The sequence below is a fragment of the Notolepis coatsorum genome (assembly GCF_963971535.1).
Source record: "Notolepis coatsorum genome assembly, chromosome: 13".
In the NCBI taxonomy this organism is placed as follows: Eukaryota; Metazoa; Chordata; class Actinopteri; order Aulopiformes; family Paralepididae; genus Notolepis; species Notolepis coatsorum.
In genome coordinates, this window is record NC_140177.1 from 21,645,073 (window position 1) to 21,658,529 (window position 13,457).

Genomic DNA, 13,457 nt, shown 5'->3' on the forward strand with positions numbered 1-13,457 from the left:
CCCTGCCCTGGAGACCAGCACCTCCCTGCCCTGGAGACCAGCACCTCCCTGCCCTGGAGACCAGCACCTCCCCCTGCCCTGGAGACCAGCACCTCACCCTGCCCTGGAGACCAGCACCTCACCCTGCCCTGGAGACCAGCACCTCACCCTGCCCTGGAGACCAGCACCTCACCCTGCCCTGGAGACCAGCACCTCACCCTGCCCTGGAGACCAGCACCTCACCCTGCCCTGGAGACCAGCACCTCCCTGCCGCGTGTATCGCTTCCGCTACGGAATTCGGTTTCCGGGTTCCCCTGATTGGCCGCGACGGCCACGTGACCCACGCCGCTATCCGCCTCTCTGCCTCTGCCGCTGCCTGTGTGTTGACGCGCGCGCGGCATGGACTTCACTGCCGCTTTCACACTTCCAACGCCAGAGCGCTCTTGTTTAATAATATTGTCGCGTCATCTTCTGAGTGCAGAAACGCTGCTGTTTAATGCTGCTGTCGCTTTTCACATAGTCATCTTGAGTCAAGAATCACTTTTCCCACTTCAATGACAGAGCTGCTGTTTAATGCTCACTTTTCCCACTTCAATGACAGAGCTGCTGTTTAATGCTATTGTCACTTTTCACATAGTCATCTTGAGTCAAGAATCACTTCTCCCACTTCAATGACAGAGCTCGCTTGTTTAATAATATTGTCGCGCCATCTTCTGAGTGCAGAAACGCTGCTGTTTAATGCTATTGTCGCTTTTCACATAGTCATCTTGATTCAAGAATCACTTTTCCCACTTCAATGACGCAGCTCTCTTGTTTAATAATATAGTCGCGTTGTGGAAAGCAGGATGAGAGAGCGTAGATTTCAGTGTGTATCATTTAATCATTTATCATTTAACATTTGAAAGGCATACATTGTTGTCATACAGAAGTACAGAATACTTTTATCCAAAATGCTTCTTACTGTTACTGTTAGAGACTGTGCTAGACAAGATAAGTATGAAATAAAATAGTATAGCATGTAAAATAGAAGTAAAAATAGAGGTCACAGTGTTCAGTATAGACATATGTACAATGTTCGATGCAGAATAGAAGTAACTGAGTTACCATACAATATACTATGCAATGTACTAATATACAATACGCTATAGTGCAAAGCAGAAATGGGATGAGGTACAATTTACAGTAAGGTGTACGAGTCGCAGTGCAAATGCTTCTTACTGTTGCGCTCCAGAGACTGTTACCATACAATATACAATATACTATGCAATGTACTAATATACAATACGCTATAGTGCAAAGCAGAAATGGGATGAGGTACAATTTACAGTAAGGTGTACGAGTTGCAGTGCAAATGCTTCTTACTGTTGCGCTCCAGAGACTGTTACCATACAATATACAATATACTATGCAATGTACTAATATACAATACGCTATAGTGCAAAGCAGAAATGGGATGAGGTACAATTTACAGTAAGGTGTACGAGTTGCAGTGCAAATGCTTCTTACTGGCGTGCGTCAACACACAGGCGAGCGTCAACACAGCAGCGCGTAGCGGCAGCGGCAGAGCGTTGGATGCGGGGGCGGGCCACGCGTGTCACGTGGCCGTCGCGGCCAATCAGGCGAACCCGGAAACCGAATTCCGTTGCGGAAGCGATGCACGCCTCCCTGCCCTGGAGACCAGCACCTCACCCTGCCCTGGAGACCAGCTCCTCCCTGCCCTGGAGACTAGCACCTCCCTGCCCTGGAGACCAGCACCTCACCCTGCCCTGGAGACCAGCTCCTCCCAGGCCTGGAGACCAGCTCCTCACCCTGCCCTGGAGACCAGCACCTCCCTGCCCTGGAGACCAGCACCTCACCCTGCCCTGGAGACCAGCTCCTCCCAGGCCTGGAGACCAGCACCTCCCAGGCCCTTTGAACCATAATTTGTTCTGCTGCTTAAGCATTCCTCTGGCCTGGAGGGCCGCAGAGTGAACACAGCAGCACCGCTGGGAGCCAATAGCAGCTCAGTGGTGCATGAGGGGATTACTCTGACCCTGGGTCCTTCACCAGAGAGCACGTCATCAGAGAAGGCAGAGCCTTGAAGTGTTGTGCCTTGTCTCCATTAGCAAGGCATCTCACTTGCACCTTGTGTATACGGTTTATTTTTCTCATATTCTCATATTAATTACTCGAGTTAATTACATTGTTTACACCGTTTATTCTTATCATATTTATATATTCGGATTGTATCTCATTGCCTATATTTATGTATTTCTACTATAAGGGTACACGTATCCGTGCCGAACCGACCCGTTTCAGTGTGTAAAATGGAGTACAATGGAGTACAATAGGCTCTGAACAGGCTTATTTTGACATTGTCTGTACACAAATGTCCATGCCAGCATATTGGCCTGTGCATACAGTTTGCAGCACTGGCGCTGCACATGAACATCATCACACATGTCATCAGTGATATTGTGACCCAAATATCGCATACTCTTCACCACATCTAGAGCGCAGTCATGTATACCATAGATATATATCACTAGATGACTCACCCGCGCTGCTGGCCAACGGAGACTGACATTGCCACATGGCGGCCATCTTGCATGGGTGGAGCATGCCCACTCATAACATGCATGTCTATGGTGCATGTACTATTAAAATAACCATAGCTTGCTACATTTCCAACCGTTTGGTTTGTTAAAAACGTCAGAGATGTAGTTATCATACTGCATACATATAATGGACTTTCATATAAAAAATTATTTCTTTTAAGAATTCTTCCAAGCAAGAATCATAGCCACGTTAATAAACCAAACCGTTTGTAAATCCGTCAAGATTTCAGCGAGTTAAGAGTATTTTTGTTTGTGCAGATCATCACCTTAACACTTTCAGCACCAGCCATTATCTCCATCCTTGTATTCAATGGGCCACGCTTTAAAAGATAGGCATTTTCACTGTGCGTCACGATGTTTGCAGAGCTATATCTATATTCTATAATATAGCTATGGAGACAATACTATGGCTCATTTGACAGTCACTATCTCTCGTCCAACATCTAAAAAATTGTAAATTTTTTCATACGTTTGCGTGTTATCCCGTGGTGAATATTGTATAGTTTCAGAGTGATCCCGGCTAATTCCTGGAAGCTGCGTTATGGAGCGCTATGTGAATTTTGCTAAAGGCGTTCACGTTGCTCGCCTGGACACGTTACTATTTCCAAATCAAAGGTATATAATAGGTATTATGTTTCATCATGAATGCATCAAAGGGGGAGGGTCGTTTTTTGATGCTCTGATCGCCAGTTTTTTTTTTCATACTACATACGTTGATCGTTGCGATCGATGATAAATCATTGTTGGATCAAAGTAGAATTGATGTCATATAGTCCTTACCTTTACTAGGAGGTATCCCAAAAATAATATTCCAATTGTCTGATTGCGATTTCCAGTATTGATGTCCATCGGGTCCCTGACATGAACTGGCACAAAATATGCATGAAGTGTGCTGAACGCGTTCCAAAGTGCTCGGATGAAGCGATTTACTTGCCTGAGTCCAAATTATCCGCCCGGACTATATATAATGTAACACACAGTGTGAAATAAGGTTTCAAAGGGTGTATTCTGGGGAGGGTGTAGACTACCACATGCTGCCCTACTGTCATTCTGGGGAGTGTGTAGACTACCACATGCTGCCCTACTGTCATTCTGGGGAGGGTGTAGACTACCACATGCTGCCCTACTGTCATTCTGGGGAGGGTGTAGACTACCACATGCTGCCCTACTGTCATTCTGGGGAGGGTGTAGACTACCACATGCTGCCCTACTGTCATTCTGGGGAGGGTGTAGACTACCACATGCTGCCCTACTGTCATTCTGGGGAGGGTGTAGAGTAGACTACCACATGCTGTCCTACTGTCATTCTGGGGAGGGTGTAGACTACCACATGCTGCCCTACTGTCAGTCTGGGGAGGGTGTAGACTACTACATGCTGCCCTACTGTCAGTCTGGGGAGGGTGTAGACTACCACATGCTGTCCTACTGTCATTCTGGGGAGGGTGTAGACTACCACATGCTGCCCTACTGTCATTCTGGGGAGGGTGTAGACTACCACATGCTGCCCTACTGTCATTCTGGGGAGGGTGTAGACTACCACATGCTGCCCTACTGTCATTCTGGGGAGGGTGTAGAGTAGACTACCACATGCTGTCCTACTGTCATTCTGGGGAGGGTGTAGACTACCACATGCTGCCCTACTGTCATTCTGGGGAGGGTGTAGACTACCACATGCTGCCCTACTGTCATTCTGGGGAGGGTGTAGACTACCACATGCTGCCCTACTGTCATTCTGGGGAGGGTGTAGACTACCACATGCTGCCCTACTGTCATTCTGGGGAGGGTGTAGACTATCACATGCTGCCCTACTGTCTGTGTAGTCGCTGTTGTAACGAAAGAGCTGTTCCTGTAGCGACACGTAGAGCTAGTTGATATTCATGTAGTTAAGTTTCCATTTGGATCAATGAGCACCTGCACTTTGTCTGTAGAAGGTGGCGTCGCTCTCGCAGACACTGCCCTCATTGTCGATGCTCTCCTCGTAGACACTGCCCTCTGCAGAGAGAGAGAGAGAGAGAGAGGGAGAGGGAGAGGGAGAGGGAGAGAGAGAGAGAGAGAGAGAGAGAGAGAGAGAGGGAGAGGGAGAGGGAGAGGGAGAGGGAGAGGAGAGAGAGAGAGAGAGAGAGAGAGAGAGAGAGAGAGAGAGAGAGAGAGAGAGAGAGAGAGAGAGAGAGAGAGGGAGAGGGAGAGGGAGAGGGAGAGAGAGAGAGAGAGAGAGAGAGAGAGAGAGAGAGAGAGAGAGAGAGAGAGAGCGAGAGCGAGAGAGAGAGAGAGAGAGAGAGAGAGAGAGAGAGAGAGAGAGAATGTTGCATGGCATAGCAGTCATAATAAATAGCCACACCAGGGAGAGGGATGGATCCTCAATACAGGTCACCAGGTGAAACTCCGCCCAGGCTAAATATAACACAGGCATTTATTATTTGACGATTCTTTTGAGTGTGCGGTGAGTCCCTGAAAGATTAATACATGAAAGATTAAAATGACAAGAAAACGGGTGAATTCACAGTATCATAATGATAATATATAAACCATATAAAATAATAATATTTTTTATTCTAAATACACACCCACTATATGGACTGCATTTATATAGCGCTTTTATCCAAACGACTTGTGCCTCACATTCACCCATTCACTCACACACACCGACCGGTGGAGGCAACCGTGCAAGGTGCCGCCCTGCTCATCGGGAGCAGTTAGGGGTTAAAACTTCCCGATACACACGTCCGGTAGGAGTCGGAATTGAACCGGGAACCTTCCGATTACCAGACGGCCGCTCTCCACCGCCGCACTGTCAGGAGGAGTCCATGTTACTTTGAACTATGGAGTCTAGTTTCCCTGATGTGAAACGAGCTCAAGGCTCAGTGGAGGCTGGAGTCGCAGCCCAGTGACTGAGCAGAAACCCGGGGCTGAGAGAGATACGGTAGACCGGCCTCCACTGAGCCTTGAGCTCTTTTCACATCAGGGAAGCTAGATATTCATACAACAATGCCGCTGTTTGTGGTTGTGTAAGTGCATTAGAGCAGTCTCGTGTGTGGTATTACCACGTCCCGTCCGGTCCAGTGGCAAGGGGGTGAGTACACAGGGTCATTTCCAATCATTTTAAGGGGCAAAGATGGGACTTAACCGGCCTGACTAAATCTGAAAACAAAACAGAGCACTCCATTTTGATGCTAGGAAACCGTTTTTGCAAAGCACTAGCGCTGGGGTGACCTGGGCTATGGCGGTGATGTTAGCGCTGTAATCTCATTCCTGGAGCTAATTTGTGAAGGAAATACCTAGAAAATGCTTCTTCGCTCTTCAACAAAGCTGGAATGTTCTGAGCATAGCATTCCTGGGAGCCTGATTGTTATGGCTGATGTGTGGGTTGGAGTTGAGTGGCGATGGGGGGTGGGGAAAGGGTCACGTGGGGGGCTGCTATTGTTGGCCACACCTCAAGCTCTGCCAAGAGAGGTCTGGAGAAAGTCACAGCATAAAACATGCTCATTATGTGAAGCCCCACACATCAGACCATAACAAAAAACGTAAACAAAGTGCAATACCAAGCCAGGCTCTTTTCCCTAGAGGTCGCTGTTTTTGACGGCATTACATATTCTACCTTTAATTAAAAAAAATTATTCCAATTCCAATACAATTATTAGGTTATGTTATTGTTATGGTTTGTAACTGACCTCAAACGCAACGGCACAGAGAGGAAGTTCAGAGTTAGCCAAAAGCTAGGGCGTATTTATTTACAGAGTCACAAGATGGATGAAGTACAGCAATCGAACAAACGGGGATCTGGCATGTGACGATGTAGCGGCTCTGCAGATACTCCCAGTAGGTAATGGTGAGGAATTGGCAAGTGACGTTGAAGCGGCTCTGCAGATACTCCCAGCTTTCACTCCCGGTGGAAACGGAGAGAGAGAGAAATCAGAGTTAGCCCAACGAACACACAGAGGCAGAGAGGTGACTGGTCCAGTATTAATCCAAGTGACTTGATCTTCGGTGTACCACACACAAGTTAGCTGAGTCCAGAGAAAAACAATACGGTAATCCTCAGTGTTAATCTAACACAAAAATAGGTGAGTCCAGTACAAACAAAAACGGGATTTCTTCGGTGTTCACCAAACACACAAAAAACTGATAATCCAAAAAGACTGTATCCAAAAACTCACCAGAGCGCAACGCGAAAAGCGGGCAGATAACGAGGCGCAGCTCCGAACGGGGAACCAGGTTCTCCACAGCGGTTCTCCACAAAAGGTCCTGGAGAGCAAAAAACAGGAAACAGCGACGGGGAAGGCAGGTATATGCAGGTGTATTTCAGAACGACCCAACATCGATAGTAAGGAGGTCTGTGTATATAAAGCCTTCAGGGGCGCTAATTACAAACTGTGACAGCTGCGGGATGAGATTGATACTTGCTCCAAAAGCGTGTGGCGGGGAAAGCACCAATCAACACGGCACCTTAAAGGGGAACTATTTTACTATTTCTTTCACTATTTGGGCACTTTTACACAATTCCTGTGAGTCTATGGAACACCTCTGTAATATATATATTTTTTTAATTCATTGTTTTGTATTTCTAATCAAGTCCTCAAAAACAGCATTTTTCTACCTCAAGATTTCGAGCTGTTTTGAGCCTGGGCTGCAGGGCGGCACCTAAACCACTGCGCTTCGTCGTCGTCTATCTCAACATTAACATGCAGCAGTGACTATATGACATCACATATAGGCACATTTTCAAACGACTCAGTTCAGTGAGGGTGAATATTGTGAGAGGAGAATTGGAAGAATGCGCCAATATGAGAATTTTGAGACATAGATCATATTAATATAAGTTCACATAGCTAGGAAACAATGCTAAACACTCAAAAAGGCCATTTATAAGATAGTTCCCCTTTAAAGGAACGGAGCGCGTGGCGGGGAATGCATTAATCAACATAGTACCTTAAAGGAACGGAGCGTGTGGCGGGGAGCGGACCAAACTTCACAATTATAGCCATAAGTAACATATTTCTTATTGTATAAATAAGTAATATATTTACATTTTGTATCGGCGAAGGTCCAAAACAAACAGCGCAGTCAAACTAACAATTATTGTGTAAGTATATTTTGTATATTGTGTAGTAATAGTATAAGTATATTACTAATTTGTAATACGTACACAACCCACGCAAATGTTCCTAAATCCGTCAATATATTACTTATGGCTGAAATATAATGTATATTATGTATCTTTTTTCCTGTGGTCGATAAGTACTTTATTTACATATTTTAAGCGGGATTGGGCTGCTCCTACACAACCACGACGACAGAGAGAAGAGAAAGATGGAGGGGATTAGGAGCCTGCGCAAGGTATTTGTTCTACTTTTAAACAGCATGACCTTGGGCCATACATCCTGTTTCTATGGCCCCTGATAGGTTGTCAGAGGCGGGGGGGGGGGGGGGGGGGCAGCTGCGTTGCCGACGGTGATGTCAAATGTACCAGGACCCAATTCCCCCTGACACAGGAAAAATGAAAAGACCCTCCATCACCACCACTGAAGCACACACACACACACACACACACACACACACACACACACACACACACACACACACACACACACACACACACACACACACACACACACACACACACACACACACACACACACACACACACACACACACACACACACACACACACACACACACACACACACACACACACACACACACACACACGCACACACTCCAATGTCAACACAAGCCTGTCGGGGAGGTGGGCTCACAAAGGTACACAGAGCCCACAGGATACTGTATAGGAATATATTGTGGGCCCTACAGTAGGTTATGGTTGTGTTTGTGGATGTTAGTTATTATTATCATCCATAATTGGTAAAGTTCCCTTTTACAGCACAACACTGTTGGAGTGGAATCTTGGAACCTATTCTACACGTTCAACCACTGTGTGTCGACTTGTAACTATCTTAGCTGATTTTTTTCATTGTTTATTCTTATTTATTGTGCCTACAGTATATGTATGAAATTGCTGATAAACTGTGTCTTGTTTTGTAAGCTTGTTATCGCTGTAACTGATGGTAACCTCAGTGTCTTACGAGTTGAAATAAAGGTTTGAAATGAAATTAAATGAAATAAAATAAAATTTCAAACCTTTATTTCAACTCGTTGACATTTTTTATTAGAATTAATTTGGGCACCACTGCAAGGTGCACGTTCTGTTGTTCCTAACAAAAGTGACATGTGTCTGGTGAAAGGTCTCTCTTTGGGTTTGACACACTGCCAGTACAATCAAACCACTGCCAGTGCCCATGGTATTCAAACCATACCCCCTTCAGTCCCTGTTCGATCCCCGCTTGGGGACCAGGTCGGCGCGTTGCCAGGTACCCAGGTGGGGTATCTCCCGGGCCTTTCTGTGTGGAGTTTGCATGTTCTCCCCGTGTGATCGCAAGGGTTTCCCCTCCAGAATATAAACCCAATGGAAAAACATGCAGAACAGATGATCCCTGACGAAGACGGACAGGAGCACTTGGATTGGTCCCCGGGTGCGGCCCGTGTCTGCTCCCGGCTGCCATTGGGGGGGGGGAGGACGACGGGATGGGTGAAGCACAGAGACAAAGTTTCATCGGTGACCCCAAAAGACTGAGGGGACAGTACACAGAGTAGACTGACAGGACAGTACACAGAGTAGACTGACAGGACAGTACACAGAGTAGACTGACAGGACAGTACACAGAGTAGACTGACAGGACAGTACACAGAGTAGACTGACAGGACAGTACACAGAGTAGACTGACAGGACAGTACACAGAGTAGACTGACAGGACAGTACACAGAGTAGACTGACAGGACAGTACACAGAGTAGACTGACAGGTCAGTACTCAGAGTACACTGACAGGACAGTACACCTACTGTAGTAGACTGACTTTGTGTACTGCCCCCTCAGTCTACTCTGTATACTGTCCAGGTCAGTCTACTCTCTGTACTGTCCTGTCAGCAGACATTGGGTAGCGTCGTGGACTCGTGGGGCCGCACCCAGGGACCAACCCAAGTGCTCCTGTCCGTCTTCGTCAGCGATCATCTGTTCTGCATGTTTTTCCATTGGGTTTATATTCTGGAGGGGAAACCCCTGCGAGCACGGGGAGAACATGCAAACTCCACACAGAAAGGTCCGGGAGATACCCCACCTGGGTACCTGGCAACGCGCCAACCTGGTCCCCAAGGAGGAATCGAACCCTGGCCCTTCTAGCTGTGAGGCGACAGTGTTAACCACTACACCACCGCCTGTGCCACCGTGCCGTGCTACTCTGTGCACTGTCCTGTCAGTCCAATACCCCATACAATTGTAAAAAGGAAAAAGATACAGGCATGTATGGTCAGTAAGAAAAGACAAACAAGCAAAGAAGAGAGTAAACTCAACTCAAGAAATCCTTTATTTTACCGTCCACAATCTCTCAAATAAAACAGATGAAAAATTAACAGTTGGCTCAATGTAGCCCATGAAACAGTGTGGTAGCTTAGTCCTTTCTCTGCTACTCCTCCAGCCGTGTCAACACCTCCTCTTGGCATTCAGAGAGAAGTGTCTCAGGGCAGCGTTGAGTCACTGGGTGTTAAAGAGGCAAGCGTTACCCACAGCAGCTTCCGCAAGACGACCACTCTGCCCACGGCCTTTTTGTGAATGTCAGCTCTCGCCGTTCATTGTTCTCAAGTGAAATTACAGCACAAGTCAAGTCTTCATATCATTCTCAGCTTGTGAATTCGAGTCAGGCTTGTACAGACGATTATGTGATGTGACTCGGTTTGACAGAAAAGGCAAGTTATGACAATACGCTGCGTGATACATTGTGTGATACATACAGTAAAATCTTAGAAAAGTTGAAATAACACAGAGGTGTTGTCCCCTAGCTATCAACACATATTGCCGTGTTGAAAAAGGACATAATATTAGCTTAGAACTGGGTTGTTTCTACCAACACACCCACCATAATTCGGTTGTTAAGTCGTGACGCATCGAGCTTCCAGTAATCAGTTTCCGGGGGCCAAGCTTCCTGCGTTGACTGAGGCTCTGGTCTTTTCAACACGCCTCAGTGTCCCTTGTTGTTTTTTTTTTTTATCCACTTTTTCTCCTCCTGTTTTTCTGTGTTTTTCTCCCATCCCAATTTAGTCGTGCCAATTCCCTCCTCCCCTTCCTGGTTGCGTGAACACTTAAGGCAATGCAGTTGTACTTCCGCGTTTCTCTGATTGGCCGAGCGCGCGCATGCGCATGAGCCGCGACGCGCTCCTCAGAGACAGGAATACTAAGCTCCCCCTTAAGCTCCAGGAGAGAGGAGAGAGGCTGAAAACCCGCAGTTCTTGCCCGACTGATGGGAGCCAAATCCCGGATCCGATTTGTCTGATGAATACCCCCAAAATATGGAGGTCCCGAATGCATGGAAGTATTGATTGCGCCGTAACGAATCATTAAGAAAATATACCGTTAACTGGAATATGTTGTACCTTTACACATATGTTGGATTATGTAATTGGTTTGTCATGACAAACAAATAAAAAAGTAGTCACTGTGTGTTGTTGTAGCCACCAGGTAAATCGCGATTTTTTTATTTGTTTGTCATGACAAACCAATTACATAATCCAACATATGTGTAAAGGCACAACATATTCCAGTTAACGGTATCTTTTTTTAATGATTCATTACGGCGCAATCAATACTTCCATGCATTCGGGACCTCCATGTTTTGCGGGTATTCATCAGACAAATCGGATCCGGGATTCGGCTCCCATCAGTCGGGCAAGAACGGCGGGTCTTCAGCCTCTCTCCTCTCTCCTGGAGCTTAGCGCTCGGCCAATCAGAGAAACGCGGAAGGCGCTCGGCCAATCAGAGAAAGGCGGAAGTACAACTGCGTTGCCTTAAGTGTTCACGCTTCCTGGTTGTTGCTCGCATGTGCCCCCCACTGGTCGGTATAGGGAGGGTTGATAGATACTATCGCATGTCCCCTCCGATACATGCAGAGTCAGCCAGCCACTTATTTTTTCACCTGCCAGTGCGGACTCTCATTGGCGAGGTGTAACGTGTGGGAGGCTCACACTACCCTCACCATCTCCCTTCCTCGCTGTGCAGGCGCCCTGACCGACCTGTAGGGGTCGCTGTTTTACAACGACCAGATTACCACCCCATCGACTTCCCTCCCGCTGACTCTGCCAATTGAGCCAAGTATGACAGCCGGCCAAGCCGGAGGCAACGCTGACAGCCGGATTCGATACCAGTGTCTCACGCGTTGGTGACGAGCGCTTAGTCCGCTGCGCCACCCAGCCGCCCTGTCCCTTGTTGTTTTATAGATCTGAGTCATAACAAACTGTTTGGGGGGTTTGTGCTCCTAGTATCTCCCTGCTGTCTGAAGCGGAGCGCTTGGCCCCGGACATGACAGCGTGGCGTCAGACTTAACAACCGTGATGTGTTTCATTAGGTACAACAACACACCTGGTGTTATCCCAACACCTTGTGGTTGAAGAGTGTAATACACAGTACAGATGTAAAACCCAGGTTCCTACAACAGTTAAATTGGACGGAGCCGGTAGAATCCTGCCTACGTCAGTCCTGTGTGCTGCTGTCTGCTCCGTGTGGAGCATCATCTGCTCCGGCTACAGGGACCTCCCCTATAAACATGGACACTTCTTCCCTCATCTGTTCTGTCAGATCACAGGATCTGATCTAATGGCTCAGAGGGCTGTGCTACACCACCCTCCCCACGACCTACACCACCCTCTCCACCTCCTCATGACCTACACCACCCTCCTCATGACCTACACCACCCTCTCCACCTCCTCATGACCTACACCACCCTCTCCACCTCCCCACAACCTACACCACCCTCCCCACGACCTACACCACCCTCCCCACCTGCTCATGACCTACACCACCCTCCCCACCTCCTCATGACCTACACCACCCTCGCCTCCTCCCCATGACCTACACCACCCTCGCCACCTCCTCATGACCTACACCACCCTCCCCACCTCCTCATGACCTACACCACCCTCCCCACCTCCCCATGACCTACACCACCCTCGCCACCTCCTCATGACCTACACCACCCTCGCCACCTCCTCATGACCTACACCACCCTCCCCATGACCTACACCACCCTCGCCACCTCCTCATGACCTACACCACCCTCGCCACCTCCTCATGACCTACACCACCCTCCCCATGACCTACACCACCCTCCTCATGACCTACACCACCCTCCCCACGACCTACACCACCCTCCCCACGACCTACACCACCCTCCGCACCTCCCCATGACCTACACCACCCTCCGCACCTCCCCATGACCTACACCACCCTCCGCACCTCCCCACAACCTACACCACCCTCCGCACCTCCCCATGACCTACACCACCCTCCGCACCTCCCCATGACCTACACCACCCTCGCCTCCTCCTCACGACCTACACCACCCTCCCCACGACCTACACCACCCTCCCCACCTCCTCATGACCTACACCACCCTCGCCACCTCCCCATGACCTACACCACCCTCCCCACCTCCTCATGACCTACACCACCCTCCCCACCTCCTCATGACCTACACCACCCTCCCCACGACCTACACCACCCTCGCCACCTCCTCATGACCTACACCACCCTCGCCACCTCCTCATGACCTACACCACCCTCGCCACCTCCTCATGACCTACACCACCCTCGCCACCTCCTCATGACCTACACCACCCTCCCCACCTCCTCATGACCTACACCACCCTCCCCACCCTCCTCATGACCTACACCACCCTCCCCACCTCCTCATGACCTACACCACCCTCCCCACGACCTACACCACCCTCCTCATGACCTACACCACCCTCCCCATGACCTACACCACCCTCCTCATGACCTA

At 48.5% G+C, this 13,457-nt stretch overlaps 1 protein-coding gene across 1 annotated transcript in view; it reads right to left on the reverse strand.

Moving 5' to 3' along the window:
* Positions 1 to 13,457, reverse strand: part of myripa (myosin VIIA and Rab interacting protein a) — a gene marked incomplete at its 5' end in the record, with an annotated part of 143,237 nt that overhangs the window by 28,678 nt on the left and 101,102 nt on the right. The window contains one exon of the mRNA XM_084327597.1: positions 4,488 to 4,568. Within this exon, the coding sequence (XP_084183723.1) occupies positions 4,488 to 4,568 (81 nt within the window). The remainder of the gene's footprint in view (positions 1 to 4,487; positions 4,569 to 13,457) is intronic.